Here is an 18,484-nt window from a genome sequence, read left to right as displayed (position 1 = left end):
CGCCCAATCTGTGCACAGGGCAGAGGCGGGCTGCCACTGCATGCTGGGCTCTGCACCCTGCTGCTGCTGCCCAGGAGCAGTGCAACACCACGTGCCTGCTGCGCTGCTTGTGCCATGCCCCCTGCCCACCCAGTGGCAACAGGCACATGGCATCACGCCACTCCCAGGGCAGCAGCAGTGGCGTGCAGATCCCAGCCTGCCACAGCAGCCCACCTCCACCATGTGCCACATGGGCTTCTGCCAGGGTGCTCACAGTGGCAGGAGCCCCACTGCACTCCTGAATGAGCTGCCCAGGCTCTGAGCATCTCACAACCTGCCCCAGCCCTGGCGCTGCATTCACTCCAGCCCCTGCCCCACTCCCTCCCACACTGCAGGGGCCTCCATCTGCCCCATGCCCTTTCCCCATGACAGACTTACCTGCTAGGGGCATGCAGGTGCATGCAAGCACATGCTCTCAGCCACCCCAAATAATATTTTCTCCCTCTGCCTACAAGCATGCACCACCCAAAACCAGAGCTTTGCTGGCCAGAGCCACTCTCTGACTGGCGGCCAGGCTTCCTGCTATGGCTACAGCCCCGGGAGGCCCCCCCAAGGCCCCAGGTAAGGCTGCTGGAGCCAGCAAAATTTTCCAAGCTGAAACTTTTCCCTGGGGAAACAAATGTCTATCTCACTTTCACCCTGAGCGGGATCAAAGGACATGATGGTCAAATTACCTGAGTCTTGCCAGTTTACCATTTTCTCTGGCGCTAATCTCAGTGGATTAATCCACTGGAAATCAGGAGTCCTAATACTGCCAGTCTAATCACAGACTAGCTGGTTTCCACGCAGCAGGTTTCTTCTTTAGGAGCATCCCATAGGTGTCATATGATGGTACAGCCACAGCAGTACCTCTCTGGGTAGTCCAGCGTATACACCTTGTTTTCTAATCCATAGATGAAGTAGAGGTACGTCTTCCCTGCATACTGATAGTGAACTTCTGTGATGGGGATCAGTTCAATGGTTTGACGCTGAGAAAAGGGGAAAATAAAACTTAGTGAAGGAGGGCGAATCCTGACATTTGGACACCTCTTGAGAGGGAGAAGGAAAAGCTTGGCTTGCCACAGAAACAGAAAACCTGTATCTGGAGCCACCACAACAGACCCTTACTGCAACAAACCAATGTGTGTTTGAACTGATAATCACTTAGGTACCAAATTACCATTGATTTCAGCACATTATTATTTTTTCCAAAAACATACATTATATTGTAGAAACAGAATATCTTAGTAGGACATCTGTGTGGCATGATTGACTGGTCTCCTTTTATCTCCATGGTCTGTGTGCTAGGACACTCCAGAAAGCATTGCTTCGTGTGCGTGCGTGCGTGCGTGTCCCCATCGTCTGGTTGCATCCCTCTCTCTCTGACCCTAGTGCAATGGTATAGGTACATGGTAAAAAAATCCTGTAGAAGCAGATGGGAAAGTAGTAAATGTAGTTTTCTGATGAAAAAGCTGCTGTGTGCAAAAGTCTTCTCTGGTTGCTACAATCAAGGGAGATAATCGTGTCATGATCTGGTTATGTTTGAGAACTTGCAAATGCAACCTTGGTTTCTATGGAAATTGAATATCAAAAACAACTGGAAAGGGAAAATGCATGTTTTTTTCAGAAATTGGCAGTGGTAGGACAGAGGGGTTCATCAAGGCAGGAAGCTGCAAGTTATGATCTCCCTGCAGGATGATGAGATGGCTAATTAGAGCTTTTCTTTAGTGAATAAGGACCCAAGTGTAGATAAAGTCCCTTATTAACCTTCAAATCAGATTCATTTATAAAGGGAAGCTGTATCCCAATGGCAGGAAGCTGGGCTATAGAGTCAGAGCAAGGCTGCTATGTGGATCTCTCCTTGATTTATATGAAGGATTTATTACTGATAGGGCCTTCAAAGGACTGCTGCATTTGTCTTGTCTTGACTGTTGGATTTTACCTCCACTTCTTGCCTGCAGGGATCTCTTATTCTTTAAAAAGAAGGAAAACAACATTCACTACAAGTCTCTTCCCAAAGCTAACAGCAAAATGACTAGTAAACTGTCCAAGAAGAAACAACATTGGATAGTTTTAAGACAAGGATCAGCAAAGGAGCAGACAAAGATCTACAGGTATCACTAGACCCAAAGAGCTTTTAAAGAAGGCATTCAATGTAGGTGCATCTGTGGTAGCTAAGCTGCTGATTCTTCTCAGCTTTTCTACAGTCACATTTTGCTACTCTTTGCAGAAGAGTGCTAGGAACGCTTTTGCTATGACAATGTGATAATAAAGCAGCCAAACTTGCACTGAATCTTTCTGTAGAACTTCTCATCACAGAAATTCTGGAAAGTTTAAGCCTTATTAATAATTTCTTTAACTTTCACTCCATAGCTAAGGGAGAGAAGGAAGGGAAGAGAAGTGCTGCAAACTCCAGTTGCATGGTAATAATTAGCTAATGCTGCTTTCTGTGAGACGAGTGCGTTCAGCCTTTTGGCCAAGATGAACTGCAGCATCATTTTTTCTATCTGATATATTATATATTTGTTGGAACGCTGTATTTTGCCTCTGTGTTCTTGCAGCAGGAAGAGGCTATAGGACTCCCTCACATGAATCAAACTGAGCCCAGTCTGGAGACTGGTTGTCTCCTTTTCCAATTATGGCTCCCATTGTAATCTCCAAACTAAACACATCTGAAGGATGAGTTCAGGTTTATAGCTGAAAATGACTGCAGACAGTGTGAGAATCTCTCTACTATAATGATAGCATACCATAAAGAAACTGCAGTTTGGTGGCTGAAAAATATACAGTAAGCTTTGCCCTAAGGGGTGGACAAAATAGCAGATCCAGCCCATGGCTGGACTCCATTTCCCAGCAGCCCCTGCCAGCATGGCTGGCGCCAGTTTCTATGGAGACCCCAGCAGCAGCCACACCATGATAGTGTGGGTCCAGGGTTTCCATGGATGCTGGCCCCAGCGGCACTGGCAGAGCATGCGGCAGGGCAGTGAGCTGCTCTGTGGCTGAGCTGGGCTCTTACAGTGGTAACAGCATGATCCAGAACCAGGGCAGAGCCATGATCTTCAGCCTGCAAGCTCTGGGCACAACTGGGGTGTGCAGGCAGCAGATCGTGGCTCTGCCCCAGGTCCAAACTATGCTGTCACCACTGCAAGGAGCCAGGGTACAGCCGCAAACTGCTGCCTGCATGCCCCTGGACCACATTGTCACTGCTACAAGATCCTGGCCCAGCCCCGGAGCAGCTGCCCTGCCAGTGCTGCTGGGGCCAGTCTCCATGGACACTGGCCCCAGCCAGGCATCCCCAGCTGGGGCTGCTGGGAAATAGAGTCCACTGCCAGCTGTATCTGGCCCACAGGATAGATTTTGCCCACCCATACCCTAAGAGATATATAACAAGGGGTGTTCTCCGGGGCCTATCTACCAATGCCCTGCCCACCTGTTCTAGGCCAAACGCCTGCCTTCTCGTCCGCCACACCTTGTTGTTAATAAATTATCTTAATTAGGTGGGAGGCCACTTATTTCTTGCCCCAATGCCAGGGGGCACTATCTGGCTCTGTTCCTCCCCTACACCACAGCCCAAGCCTCACAGATGGCATCCACTGTTGGGCCCCATCACTGGCCCCACTCTGGGCCCCAGAATCCTCCAGTTTGAACCCCACCTGGATCTTTCCGCTCAGGCGGCCTGCTCTGTCTTCATTCGGGGCTGCCTAGCTCCCTGAGCTGTTCCCCCTTATGGGTGTGGTCCCCCTGGGACCTTTGGTTACACTGGCCCTGGCCTCATCTCCAGGCCAGTCAGAACCCCAGGCCCTCAGCGTCCCTCGTGGTGGGCCCCTGGCCCTTCGACCCTTCCGGTCCTGGCCCCAGCATTGACTAGTTGGGGGATTTCAAGACAGGTTCTGAGTCTATAGCTCCATTCTCTCTCTGGAGTCCACCTTCCAGACCCTACAAGAGGGTAACCCACCTGGTTGTGGAAGCTGGGGTTATTGAGGTGCCCCAACTCACCTTTCACTAGGGTGGTAACTGGACTAGTATTTCCTGGGGGCTTCCGTGCCACTGAGATCCCCACCAGGCCATCCCGGCAGGGTGCAGTTTTAGGTCATGTCCAGGACCAGAAGCCTCCAAGCCATCCTCTACAGCTCCTGCCCTTACCTCCAGGATGATACATGAAGCCTTGCAGCCATGCAATGTTGCTGGCTGGTCTGCCAGCAGCAAACTGCCCTGTTTATGTAGGCAGCTAAAGATCTAAAATAGCCACCGCAATCAAGCACCTGCTGGCTGCTTGGCTCAGTTCTCGAAGTGGCAGGCACCAACAGTGCCCTGCCACAAGATACCTTCTCAGATCTTGTGTTCTCCCCTACAACAGCCAGCACGTGTATTAGTCCTTAGCTCGTTGAAATGCTCAGCTGACTTGAGATGTTGGTATCCTGGTATGTGTGGTAACAATGGTTACACATGCACAGATCAAGTTCTTGCTCTGATTTTTACATGCATTTTGCACAAGAATAAGCAATTACATTGGATGCAAGGCAGCAGGAAATCAAGCTAATGCTCTCTGGTTAGCTCTCTACTTAATCAGAGGCATAACAGGGAAGTTATGCATGCTGGACATAAACAAAAAAATGCATGCTGCTATTTTTTAACCCTCCTACCCTAACTGCACTGTCCCCCCATCCCCATTCTCCCCTCCCCTTTTCACCCCTTGGTTGTGGATGAAGGACACTAACTATAAAGATCTGAAATAATTTTGTGGCGTGAAGGCATGACTTTCCCCCTCATGAATGCAGTGAATTTTGCTGAGGTTTTCTTCATTGGGGAATGTGTGCAGTGAAGAGAAAAATGCAATGAAGAGAGTGCTCAGACCTGGGGACAGGAACAGTGTTTAAGGCTTTTTACATCCCTCCCCCCTAGCTTTTGACAAGCAATGTTTTGTTTACACCTTCTTTAACGAACCCAGGTCCCTTGTGTCGAACCCAAATGATCATGCGGCAAAACTCACTTCCACTGTATTTCCCAAAGAACACAAAATTGAGAGATCCTGGTCACCACACTGTTATTCGAGAAATATGCTGCCCGCCCTTCAGTTGCACAGGTTTACGCATAGCTATCTCTCTGATTTTCTGAACAATTCCAGCTGTCTTTTGTCTCTTTCTTTCTAAACCAGACACAAGCCCTAGTTGCAGTCTTTCAGATGCTCTGAAAACTAAAAAAAAAAACTTGTGAAAAAGTGAATGAGAATTTTTTAAATTTTTCCTATCCAGCATTAAATGAAGCTGTTAAATTGGGGGATTAGGGAGAAGTTCTTGTTGTATTACCCCTTTTGTGAAGTCACACTGCATATAGTTAAAGTTCACGTCTGTATAAAACAGAAGGGAAATGAACACATTCTTCTTTTGACATCCTTTCTGGTAGCAACTTGCAGCTTTTCTTCATTAATAAAACTAAATTCAGGGATCTGTCTTATTACAGCAGAAACTGGCAGTGACCTCATATTTAATATTTACTGAACCATCTTTCCCTTAGTGGCAGAATTGTTTTACCCATCTTCAATAAAAGTGAAAAGAAAGAATACCTCTAGTCAGGGTGCTTCAAAGGCCTGGATTAGTCTCCCTTCTCTGCTACAGATTTGTGTGCAAGACCAGGGTAGTCATTTAGCCTCTCATTGATTAAGTTTCCCATTGCTAACAGGAAAATAACAGCACTTCTCTTCTCCACAGGGATGCTATAAGGATAAATTTACTAAAGATTGTGAGGCAGTTAAATACTATGATAATGGACCATATAAATACCTAAGAAGATTAAGAAGGATTATTTTGTGTTTCAGGGGCTTGACTGAGAGACTCAGAGGATTTTAGTTTCATACACCAGCACTCCTAGAAACACCCTTTTTGACCTTAGCAACAAATCTCTTAGGCTCTCAGTTCTTCACCAGTAAATGGAGATACTTTCTCATTCCCATCTGCTCTATCTGGCCAGCAAACACTTCAAGCCAGGACCTATATTTTCCTATAGGTATGTGCAGTTCCTGAATCCCAGCTAAAGATTCTAGATACTACTAACTTTTAAATAATAAAGACACAGGATCCACAGGCCTTGGAATATATGGAAAATGGGTTTGAAAACCATGGATATGGCTGCAGAAACAGGAATTGTACTTCCGAGTTTCATAGTTACCAGCAGACAACTCAATGGAGCTCTTGCAATTAAAATCAAAGTTGAATTTGTGAGTATCAATCCACTCTATCCCACCCCCCCATTTAAAATATCTACTTTAGGATGGTGGGTTCTTGATTTGCTGGCCTGTGGAGAACCCATTAGAACCTGTTCTGTGCAAGAGCTTGAAGTATCATATAGGAACTGGGGTTCAAGGGTTGCAACCCACCCTCCTTTTGAGGTCCTTTGATGAAAGCAGCAGATGTATATACAGAACAGAGGGTTATCTAGAAGGGGGAAAAAAATCTAACAGCATTTTAACAAGTGGATGTCAAAGCCTAAGAACAATCATCCAAACCCAAATATTTCAATAAAGAGACACACACAAAAAAAGGATCACGTTGGGTGCTTCTCCATATTCATATTAATGCAAAGCAATACATTCTATGGCTTATTGCTCTGGGCGCACCATTTGCACGTGCACCCAGGACTGCAGCACATTGAGCTGGGTCAGAGCAGCCTTGGCTGGCAGGGGCCCCAGGGGCTAGCCTCCGAAGCAGGTGCAGTTTCCCCAAGCCCAACATACTGCGGAGAGGCTGGCTGGGGTACAAGAGTGCTTCAGTGCAGAGGCAGCCCCCTCAATGAAGCACCCTTGTGCCCCAGGTGCGCTGCTGTGGAGTAAAAAAAACTCTGCAGCAGGATTGTATTTGTATTTACAAGTACTACCCTGCTGTGGAGTAAAATAGTTTAATCCAGCCGAATAGGGGTGCACATCTAGACACGCAACACTTTCTGTTCAGCTAATTAGTCTACTGTGCAGTAAACATCTTGTGTAGGTGTGCCCACTGATCATTTACATGCCCGAGTTAAATGCCTGCTCCTTGTTCCAAAGCATGCTGGAAACAAGCATTTAAGTCAAAACATTTGTCTAGAGCATTCTTACTTCAGTTGTATTCAGCCTGGCAATAGTGTTTCTAAGCACGCAAAGCTAGTGGATCTTCTGTTATGAAAAGACACTGCCATCTAGTGCTGAAGCTAAGCTGAGATCTAGTTCAGTAAAACCTGCACAGAAAAATGAAAACCTGTCTAGATTATTAAGTAATAAAACTCTCTTCTCATTAAGTAATGATCTTTGGACATCTGTCCCGATTCTAATTTTTTGCTACAACTGCACACACAATCAGAGGTCAAAATAAAACTCAATGAGGCCAGCCAAAGCTGTTAGACTATAGTCACTTTGAGCCAACAGAATATTTATGGACTTGGTATTTACCTCTATCATATGGCCATCTTCAGCTGGAAAGCCATCAACCAAGCAAATGAGCAATAAACAGCATTTCCAAAATATGCTGATAATTAAGCAGAAGCAAGTGGAATGTGCAAAGAATTAAATAGGAAAAGCGCTGGCAGGACGTGCCCTAGACCTAAATAAAAAAAGCCTTGTCTTGGAGAGCTGGCACAGGAATAGTTTTTCAGCACCTGTTTTTACATGTAGCTAAAGGATGCGTTTGGATGGTGCATCTCAGCTGAGTGAACACACTGCTTTTGACAGTGAGAAGTGGAGATTATAGCTTGGAATGAATTTGGAAGACGTGAGTTTTGCCAAAGAGCTAGTTCTGAGAGACCACGCGGAAAAATCAAATTGCTGTCCTTTGGGCTTATTTTGGTCTTCCGCTTTACTACCCACCCCACCCCAGGTGGTATTTTTCTCATTTCTGGTACAAGCCAGCTATATGTAAGCATTTGAAAGAACATGCCTCATGAAAGCAATAGATGTTACCTGGCCCTAGCAAGAATTAACTGAATACAATCATAGGCCACATCCAGGCACGTCTGCAGTGCCACATACTGCATGTTCAGCTGTTCTCCATGCTGCAAGGGAGCAGCGGGGGGGTGGGGTATTCTGTGCTGACCCCTGTATATCCAGGGGTCAAAAACCCCGCACAAAAAACAGAGCAGCACACACAGGGGCAGTATGCACCACTCAAAACTGGACCCTGGCTGGCCAGAGCCAAACATCCATACTCACATAGATGCAGCCAGACTTTGTTGAAAATCAGCTGCTAAACTATTAAATAAAGAGGAGTAACACATCTGTTTGCAGTGATGTTCTTTGGAAGTGGAAAAGGAACAGAAGTAACTGAAATGTCAGTGGCTTCCCTTGTCTGTTTTAAATCTCAGCTTGAAAAATAATTCTTTTAGGATTTAATTCTGATTTTAAAACTGTCCTATTGTACAGCAGCTCAACAATATTTATTGCCCCTAAATAACTAGCTTAACCCCTGACACTTTATTGTGTTTAATCAAGAGCAGGTACTGAATTTATATACCTGTGATGCCTTAGGCCTTCTGAGGAGCTGAGCCTTTGCAGTTAAACAGAAATCCAGTCAACTTTTTACACAGATGAATTGAGTTAGGGATGTCAATAGACAGTGGAGAGCTGCAAGGAGCCTTTCCTCATCCTCTGCTCAAGGGCTAAGGACAACTGTGAAGTCCCTTTGTTCTGGGGAAGTGTAAATATCTCAAAAGTTGCAGCAAGGGAAGTTTAGGTTAGATATTAGGAGAAATGCTCTCACTAGGAGAGTATTTGTGCATCTCATAAATTCGTAGATGTTAGGGTTGGAAGGGACCTCAATAGATCATCGAGTCCGACCTCCTGCATAGGCAGGAAAGTGTGCTGGGTTCAAATGACCCCAACCAGATGCCTATCTAACCTTTTCTTGAAGACCCCCAGGGTAGGAGAGAGCACCAGCTCCCTTGGGAGCCCATTGCAGATTTTGGCCACTCTCACTGTGAAGAAGTTCTTCCTAATGTCCAGTCCAAATCTGCTCTCTGTTAGCTTATGGCCATTATTTCTTGTGACCCCCAGGGGTGCCTTGGTGAGCAGAGCCTCACCAATTCCCTTCTGCGCCCCCATGACGAATTTATAGGCAGCCACAAGGTCACCTCTCAACCTTCCCTTGCAGAGGCTGAAGAGGTCCAGGTGCCCTAGTCTCTCCTCGTAGGGCTTGGCCTGCAAGCCCTTAACCATACAAGTGGCCCTTCTCTGGACCCTCTTCAGGTTATCCACATCTCTCTTAAAGTGTGGTGCCCAAAATGGGATGCAGCACTCCAACTGTGGTCTGACCGGTGCCCAATAGAGGGGAAGTATCACCTCTTTGGTTCTGTTTGTCATGCATCTGCTGAAGCACGGTAAAGTGCTGTTAGCTTTGCTGATGACTTTGTCACACTGACAACTCATGTTCATCTTGGAGTCCACTAGGACTCCAAGATCCCTTTCCGCTTCCGTGCTACCGAGCAGGTCATTTCCTAGGCAGTAGGTGTGCTGGACATTTTTTCTCCCTAGGTAATAAAGTACTGAAACAAGCTACACAGAGAGGTGGTGGAATCTCCATCCTCAGAGGCTTTTAAGACCCAGCTAGACAAAGCCTTGGCTGGGATGATATAATTGGATAGTCCTGGTTTGAGCAGGGAGCTGGACTAGATGACCTCCTGAGGACCTTTCCAACCATAATTTTCTATAATTCTATGAAAATGGCTCTCCTTCTACGTGTGGCTCTCCTTATCCTCTTACTAAATACATACACACTGGCCTCTTAAGATAGCTGACCATGAAGAGTGAGTTATAGACATGGGATGGTATGTGCATTCCCTCTACTTGCAAAGGAATTAGAGTGAGAGGATAATGCCTAAAGGCCAGTATTTTCTAGGTCTCTATAGGTGATTCAGTGGATAAGCCTATTCTCATTTGCCCTCCCCAGAGACATAATGAGCAACTTTTGCAGTCAGGGCAGAGCCTTTTTTCTATTTGATTAAAGAGCCATTAACGATCAGATTTTCTCTCTCAGGTCAGTACTTGTAGAACACGATCAATTCACTGCTTCACTCTCTTCTGGATAAACTAATAGCTGGAACTTGTAACAATATGCATTTTCCAGACCTTGAATCATTCTTGTGTCCTTTTTCTGAACCCTTTCTCATTTTACAATCCTTTTTCTGGGGTGTGAGCACCAGAACTGGACAGAGTATTCCAATCCTGGTTCTCTGCAAGCCATTTTAAACAGGTAACACTCCCTCCTTTCTTAATATTCTCCTTATCTAGATCTCCAAGAATAACACTTCATCCTCTTTGCCGAGAATGTCAGTAGATATTCGTGTAACTAACTATTTACTTGTATACCTATATTCTTTTCAGTGTTTTTCCACCCCAGGATAGTCCTCCATCCTTAAAGTGTAGCCTACAATGTGGGATCATGCCAAGAAACTGATTCACTGACTCCCATTGTCCTTCAGCAGGTACTCCATCAAGCCTCAGCTACTTAATGCTTGCTTTCTACGAGTTACAATTACATATCAACAGATTCATCCTATGGCGTCCTCCTTACCTGCTGCAGAATGCGTGATGATGCTGTGAATGCTGCATTATGTTCTGCAATAGCTCTCTGTGAAGCTAGAGATATCTCAGGCTTGGGGAAGTCAATAATGGGATACACCTGCAATTTAAAAAAGTGGGTTAGAAATCCAAAGTGCTTGCGACAAGCTCCTTTTGTATATGTTGGTAAAACGATGTGCTAGCTACAACATAATGAAAAGGTATTGAATATGTTTAGGTCATAGATTCACAGACGTTAGGGCCGGAAGGGACCTCAACAGATCATCAAGTGCGACCCCCTGACCCTGGCAGGAAAGAGCACTAGGGTCAGATGACCCCAGCCAGGTGCTTGTCCAGTCTCTTCTTGAAGACCCCCAAGGTAGGGGAGCGCACCACCACCCTTGGAAGCCCAGTCCAGATTCTGGCAACCCTTCCTGTGAAAAAGTTCTTCCTGATGTCTAACCTGAATCTGCTCTCCATCAGTTTGTGGCCATTATTTCTAGTTACTCCAAGGGGTGCCTTGGTAAACAGAGTATCCCCTATGCCTTGCTGCCTTCCCCACCCCCCACCTCCCCCCTGATGAATTTGTAGACAGCCACAAGGACCACCTCTCAGCCTTCTCTAGCTGAGATGGAAGAGATTCAGGTCCCTAAATCTTTCCTTGTAGGGCCTTATCTGCAGGCCCCTAACCATATGAGTGGCCATCCTCTGGACCCTCTCAAGGTTATCCACATCCATCTTGAAGTATGGCTCCCAAAACTGGATGCAGTGCTCCAGCTGGGCCTCACCAGTGCCACATAGAGGGGAAGTATCACCTCCCTAGACCTGTTTGCGATGCACCTGCTAATGCATGATGAAGCATGGTTAGCTTTACTGATGAAATCATGCATCTTGATTTATACCAATTTTATCATAACATCACAGGTATTAAAGTGCAAATATGTCAGGAAAAGAGACCATATCCAGACGTCATCCTCCTATTTAGAGGCTGACATACAGACTCACAGCGACTGAAATGAATCAGTGTTCCCCATGTGACAGCCCTAGATTCAACTGTGTTATGTTGGGCAAATTCCACTACTGAGTCCACTTTGATTCAAAAGAACATAACCTTGTAGACTTCAAAGGCTTGTTTGGAAACCCTTTTCTTTTCTACTCAGTGTGGGAAAGTTTATGGAAAATGTGTTGGTTCTTTGGGTGTGAAAGGATGATCACTAATGTGGTCAGTGTGCCAACTGTAAATCTTTAGGAGGGCTTTTCTAGTAAGATTTGATTCTTACTACGAGCCTTGTATTTTTTTTTATATTCCTGGGTCTCCATTGAACAATACACTTCTGGGAGTATGAAACGCCCCCTCTTCTGGCTTCTATATCCCTAAACGAGAGATGCAGCTAAATCCCAGTGGCAGAAGCTCAACTTCCATCTTGACATAAGAGGGTTAGTTAGATGTTAAGCTCTTTGCAATAGGGAAGGCGCTTTGCTGTGCTGTTTATGTTTGTACTGTCCCTAGCACAATGGCTTTGTGGCTGTACTGCAAAGAGCAAGCAATATTAAAGACCACACAGGTAGTGTATAAACAATTAATGGTGTGTGGTGCTGGCTGTTACCTTTAAAAAAGAATCAAGCTCAAAATTTAACATTAACATGGAACTGATTGTGCAGGAAACACAACAAAACATTTCAGGCCGTTTTGAAGCATGTTTTAAAATACAACACAAAAGAGTCCTCCTGTAAACCATGTGGCCAGTGGCACAGGAACTGAACAGGAAATGGCAAACACCTGCCTAGCAGTTTGCTAGGGGGGATCTATCACTGTAGATTCCCCAAGATAACCAACACTAGCAAAAAACTGCAAGTTGCCCAGGGCTCAAATGGTTTTCCATTCAAAGAAAAGGAGTTTGCTTCTTTGCTTATCTAAAGTGCAAACAATCCTTGTTTCCCTTTTGTAGATAAACATATTGCTACTCCACTCTGATCATGAACAGGATGAGAGCATGTCCATACAATTATGTAACCCAGTTCAGAGGTATTCTTATACAGCTCTCATGGTGCCCACATGATGCGCCCAGTGCCAAACACACACCAAAGGTAGCACATTTCTTGTCTTAAAAAACTTTTAAAAATAGAAAAAGAAGAAAGGAAAAGGGTTACCCCAAAAGTGTTGCAAAACAATGGTTGGCCATGTTAGAAAGCCTTTTTTTTTGTATTGTTATATAACGACAATAATATCCTGCTGCTTTCCAGTATGTCCAACAGTAGCCAGATGATCTTGTAGATGAAATGGGCTTTCTGAAAGAACATGAATCCATCTGTGGTTTTATTAGTATTTAGTATTTCTATTGTGATAATGCCTTGGGGCCCTAGTCATGAACTAGGACCTCTTGTTGTGTGCACTGTACAAAGTCAGAGTAAAAAGATGGTTACAGTGACCTTGGTCACTGTACACTTAGACATTTTGTGTGTGAGCAGTCAAACCAAAGGGAGCTGGTTAAATACTTTGAGGAGAGGATAATAATTAGTGGAGAGAAAAAAGATATCTCCCTAGCTTTGATATGGGTTAGTCCAATGAATTCAGCCATCTGTGACCTAATATGCCTGAACATTTACTTTGTCACTGTGTTGGCTAATTGCATTTTTTGTCAGCCAGAAAAGCAGGCCAAATTTTCCCACCGGGAAGGAAACGTACTGCCGCACAAACGTGTACTTCATCACATATAGCCCATGTCCTGCATTGGTTCAATTATTTTGTGTAATACATTTTCAAGCTGGCAGACTCGTGATCAGAAACCAGTGTTGTGTTACTCAAGGTATCTCTATTCCCAGCCTGTGTACGTAACCTGGTTAGCTTCCCTTCTCCCAGGTATTTTAGGAAATGCAGGTAGAACATGTCTTGGCTGGTTTCTTCAAGGTGTGGAAGTTCTTATGTTCCTTTTTCCTATTAGCAAAAACTTGTGAAAACAGCAAGAGCTCTATGTCCCATAAATATGAACCCATGGCATAATAGCTATATTGCTGCCATGTAGCAATGGCCATGTACAGGCATTATGCTTCTACTGCTCCCCCTCCCACAAACTCTTCTCAGAAATTTCCGCCAGTAGAAATGAATGTATGTTTATAGCCAATGGCCATATGCACATACAGCAGCAGTTGGGCTGCTATAGTAAGTTCTACCTGCCCTTCTATCTATTTCATAAGGAAAAGATCTTCAACACATCTTTGGCAAAGAGGGACAAAGTCTGGAAATGAGTGTAAGGTGGGGAAAATCCCAAATTTCTTCCTGCCCTAAGTTTTACACTTACCAGAACATTTTCATCTTTAAATACATTCTCTCCATTGACCTTACTCAGCAGCTCTCCTGGAAAGTCCAGTTGATGCTCCGAAACAAATTCAAACACATTGTTCTTCCTATGGGAGGGGGCGGGGGATAGCATCAAAGGTTATTTTGAGGACACTGAACCTTTTTTTAAACATATGAAGAAGGCTTTAATTTGTCCTGCTTTCAGAGGGCAATATTAATTCTTCATAACCTTTGCGCTCTCTGGCAACACCATCTCTTTTTTAGTTTAACAACCTTGTATGTTTTTATCACACAGATGAATGTTGCATAAATGGTCCTAAAATTAAGGAACTTCATGGTCATCAATAACCCTTACAGCCTTCAAACTAATTTATACACGTATTAACTCTTTACTGCAGGTGAAGTCATGTATCTTCTTTCAGAAGCTGTAATTTCTATAGTAATGAATTACGTTGTTCTGTACTTTGCAGGATACAGGCATAGTTATTAAATTAGAATGACCTCAAAAGGTAGCCATACCATTCTAGGAAAGATACTGTATATATTTAGAGACATACAGTGTGATAACATGCCCTACTATGTCACTAAATTGCCTGAGGGATGACATGTGTGGAGGATTTAGTAATGAGATACAGAGTTTTTCATCTCAGGATCACTGCTCTGATCCAAAAAGGTAGCATGATCCAGATTTGTTTCCATCTGTTGGCTATGTTGTATCTTGTGCCAAATGAATGTGGCACTGCTTCACTCCCTTAGCGGGCTTGGGTGCATATCATAAAACCATAAGCAGCGTCTCTCCTGGTCTACCACTGGGATGGCTGGTGGGTATTTTTGAGTTAAACATGGTTATAAGGATGAACTGGTTTGTTGGGGTTTTTTTGAAAAAAAAGTTTGAAAAACAATGGAATTGGTGCCATCAGTCAGAAGTTGGGGAGCTATTTAGGATGTATGGTTTTTAACTAACCCTCACTTTCTGAGATGCTTTGAGACCCATCTGTTAGTTCTGGCACCAGAGCTCCCAAATTGGAAGAATTAATCCTAGAGCAACAACATAGGGAAACCGGCATTCCCATGTAGTTTAAAACCTGGCAAATGGAGTTTAGTCACTAGACTCAGATGTCAAATCTGGCACTGAAGCAATCAAATTAAAAGTGCTAATGTTATCCATTCTGCTCTGACTCTCAACCTAACATTAGCTCAGGCAAGCTAATTCATTGCAGTCTCTGCACAATCTAGATATTTTAACCACTAGATGGTTTTGATTACAGGCAAGGTAGGATAGTCTTTTGAGTCAAGTACTGGACAGGGATCCCAAGCCCTGCATTCAATTTCTGGCTGCAGTCAAGCTCCCAATAAACTAAATGGGAAAATTCTCACTGACTTCAGTGGTTTTCAGTTTTTTTATTCTCTGTCCAAAAAATAGGAATACATTTGTCCTTTATTTGTCATTATTTGTTCTTCTTCAACAGCAGGGCCCTAATATTGCGTGGGACTCAAGGCACTGCTATCAAGCAAACTATAAATTCAGAAACCTACTAAGTTTTAGCCATTCCACTTACCAGGTTATTATCAGCTGTTTGAAATGCAAGAGCTTTTTCTCTCCTTGGCATGTCATACAGGTTTTATTGCCACGCCCAGAACAAGTGCTGCACCTTTTGAAGGAAGGCATCAAGAATTGAAATGGTTAAATTCCTTTTTATTCAGAACTGCTATTGCCAGTTCATTGATAGCCTTAGGTAAAGTAGTAATCCCAAGCGTTAGTTTTTTCTTTTTTTTACTGACAGACACTTTTTACTGGCACACATTTTTACTGTCAGTAAAAAAATTGTCTCGAGTTGGCAGCCCTGTGCAATTGCAGCAACGGATTTATACCCTGAGGTCCTACTCACTCCACACCCACAACTTTACTCCACACCTTGCTGCTCTACCCAGCAACCCCTAAACTTTACCCCCACTAGTCCCACTTCCCTAATCCCAGCACAGACCACTGAAAAAACCTGTCTGCCACCCAGCAGTATTATAGGATGGGAAGCAGCAGCAGCAGCACATAACTAGAAGGGGAGGGGCCTACAGGGGTCTACAGTCCACTGAGAAAAAGCTTCCCACAGGGTACTGTACTGCCTCTTGGTGGCAACACTCTGCTCTGTCTATGCTTCAGTTGAGCTCTGGCTGCCCAGCTTCTCTCCAGGAGGGAGCGTCACAAAACAGCCAAAGCTTGACTGTTTTTATGGAGGACTTAAATTTATCTATGGTCTTTACAGACAGGCAGTTTTAGCCTGACTTTTTACCAACTGTCCATAAATTTAGACAGCTGGCAACCCTGTGAAGTAAACTGTTGCCTACAAAAACTGACATGTCTCTGAACCAGTTAGTTGCTAAGGTTCCTTTCTTCCCTGCCTTCTGCCTCAAGTGGTTACAGTTAAACACCCAAGGGCCGGCAGCCCTAGCTCTTAACGCATTTTTAGAGCTGCTGTTCTGGTGCGTTTCTTTTCTAGTGCATTTCTGCAAGCCACTAAAGGGGTTAATAAAATTCTGTGTGTTGAGTATGCTGCCTCATTCATTACTCCCTGACTCAAGGGATGCACCATATTTGTTGGATAAACTGTATTACTAATGCCAGAACAAAGACTATTTGTAAATGCAGAATTAGTCAAAGAATGTATTTGTGCATGTAATTAAGGATAATAACAATTTCCCTCTACAAGTATAGCAGGCTGAGTGTCACTTTCAAGACACTGTTATCTCTGCCTCTAACAGATTACAGTTTGATTGCATCAACACAACCAGATTAGTAGCAGTTAACAACTGATTCATTAAAGCTCTTCAAGCCATCATTAGCCCCAGTGGATCTATGCTTTAAAATTATTGCCCTGATAATGCACAATACCATCTCTGTTGTTTTAAACTTAATGGATCCACATAAACAATATAGTTTTAGAACACAAGCTTTTTTGGGTCAATTAAAGATCATTTTTAAGCATGCTAAGTTTTACCTTTGAAAAGAACAAAACAAAACAAACCACAATGGATCAGTAATTCTCCAGGCTGCACTTGCTTTAAGAGCTGAACAAATGGTCTGTAGACAGATGAGACCTGAAGCAAAACCCAAGTTTGGTCAAAAAGTTTGCACCAACTACAAGGGGTTTTGGATCAGATCCAGAAGGTTCCCCCACCTATTATGGATGCTAGCCACCACTCTTTTCCTTCTTTAAAAAAATAGAGGGCTTAAAACTTGTTGATAGGGTCACCTAATCTCATACCTATATTATAAATTGTAAAATATTTGTCATCTGTCTTAAAGCTTCAGGTCTTGGAGTAGTGAGAATCTTTGTTTTCATTGGTAAATTAACTTTCTGTGGTTACAGAGAAAATCCAGATAATGTAATGGCATTTTAATCACAAAAAAGTCCCTCCCCCCTTCAAAAAAAAGGAGTATTATTTTTTATAAATCCCATTCATTTTCACATCCATATAATGAGTTTTGAAAGCCTGGCTGATGCAAACTATCTGGACTCTTGAGGTTTGCAATACAGCGGAAGTATAGTACATCTGATATTTGAGCATTTTTATTATTACTATTCCCTGAATTGTACATGGGTTCCCAGGCAGTTAAAAAAATCAACTCCCAGCTTATCCTGACTCTGCTACATGTTCTTTACCTGTGGTGGGAGAGGGAAAATCAAACTGGATTTGATTTTTCTTTTTAAGTGATCTTCATGTCAGTGAAATAGAATACTGTAAGCCTTGGAGAATAAAGTCCTTTAGGCCTTGTCCTACATCAGCTGTAGCCACACAAGGCAGCTACAGGCTTCAGTAGGAATGTTCATGTAGGTCTGGGCCGTATACATAGGGACTAACTCACGGAAATCATGAAATCAGGCAATCTCCATGAAATCCATAGGGGTAGGAAAAAAAAAGACTTAATAAAAATAAAATGCTGGCTCCCCAGTGGGAGCCAGCAGTCCTCCCAGCTGCACAGCCCAGCATGAATGGGGCTGCTTGTATGAAAGTGAGCAAGCAAGATGGGCTGAGTTTCCTACCTGTCATGTGGCCCTGCCCCTCTCCACCAATCAGCAGTGAGGGTTGAGGTTGCATGACAGGCAGCCTTTCCAGCCAGTCACTGGTGAGAGTCAGGGCCATATGCTAGACAGCCCTACCCATCAATCAGCAGAAGGGGGGCAGGGTCACTGTGGACCCTTGACCAATTGGAGGTGTGGGGGGCTTCAGCCACAATAAGCCCATGAAATTAGCTGGCCACCACCTCAAGTTGGGTAGACCCCAATTTATACCTATATCCAGTGCAAGCTTCCCAACTTTGCGCTACTAATATGTGCTTCAAACATGGCCTAAAAATACACAGAGATGGATCATCAGCCAGTGAAAACTGGCACAGTTCTACTGATTCCAGTGGCAGCATTTCAACTTATTCCACTTGAGCATCTGCAGTTGTGCATACAAAGGAAAATGTCCAGGTTTTGCTGTTCTCCTTCACTGGGTGCAATTATTCTAGCAAAACAATGCCTAGGTAGCAATGGTTGTAAAACACGGATAGGTCCATCAATAGGCAGATAACTTTTGGGAAGGGAGATGAAGGAGAACAGACAGCACTACAGGGGTGATTGCTCCCTTGCTCCCAGCCCCCCCCCCCCCCC

At 44.2% G+C, this 18,484-nt stretch overlaps 1 protein-coding gene across 2 annotated transcripts in view; it reads right to left on the bottom strand.

Annotated features, from left to right (window-relative positions):
* Positions 1 to 666: 666 nt before the first annotated feature.
* The window catches only part of LOC109288941 (protein SSUH2 homolog), a 40,682-nt gene continuing 22,864 nt past the window's right edge, over positions 667 to 18,484 (bottom strand). Inside the window, exons 9-13 of one of the 2 annotated variants that reach the window (XM_019504696.1) lie at positions 15,392 to 15,484; positions 13,834 to 13,939; positions 10,548 to 10,655; positions 1,905 to 1,991; positions 667 to 1,007 (exon numbers count right to left, since the gene is read on the bottom strand). In XM_019504696.1, coding sequence (XP_019360241.1) covers positions 861 to 1,007; positions 1,905 to 1,991; positions 10,548 to 10,655; positions 13,834 to 13,939; positions 15,392 to 15,484 — 541 coding nt within the window. In that variant the 3' untranslated portion in view covers positions 667 to 860. The remainder of the gene's footprint in view (positions 1,008 to 1,904; positions 1,992 to 10,547; positions 10,656 to 13,833; positions 13,940 to 15,391; positions 15,485 to 18,484) is intronic. The other variant, XM_019504697.1, reaches the window with a different exon arrangement.

Source organism: Gavialis gangeticus, unplaced genomic scaffold, assembly GCF_001723915.1.
Source record: "Gavialis gangeticus isolate Ggan-Ray unplaced genomic scaffold, GavGan_comp1, whole genome shotgun sequence".
Classification (NCBI taxonomy): Eukaryota; Metazoa; Chordata; order Crocodylia; family Gavialidae; genus Gavialis; species Gavialis gangeticus.
Note: the sequence above shows the minus strand (reverse complement) of the source record. Positions and strands in the feature narration are given on the sequence as shown.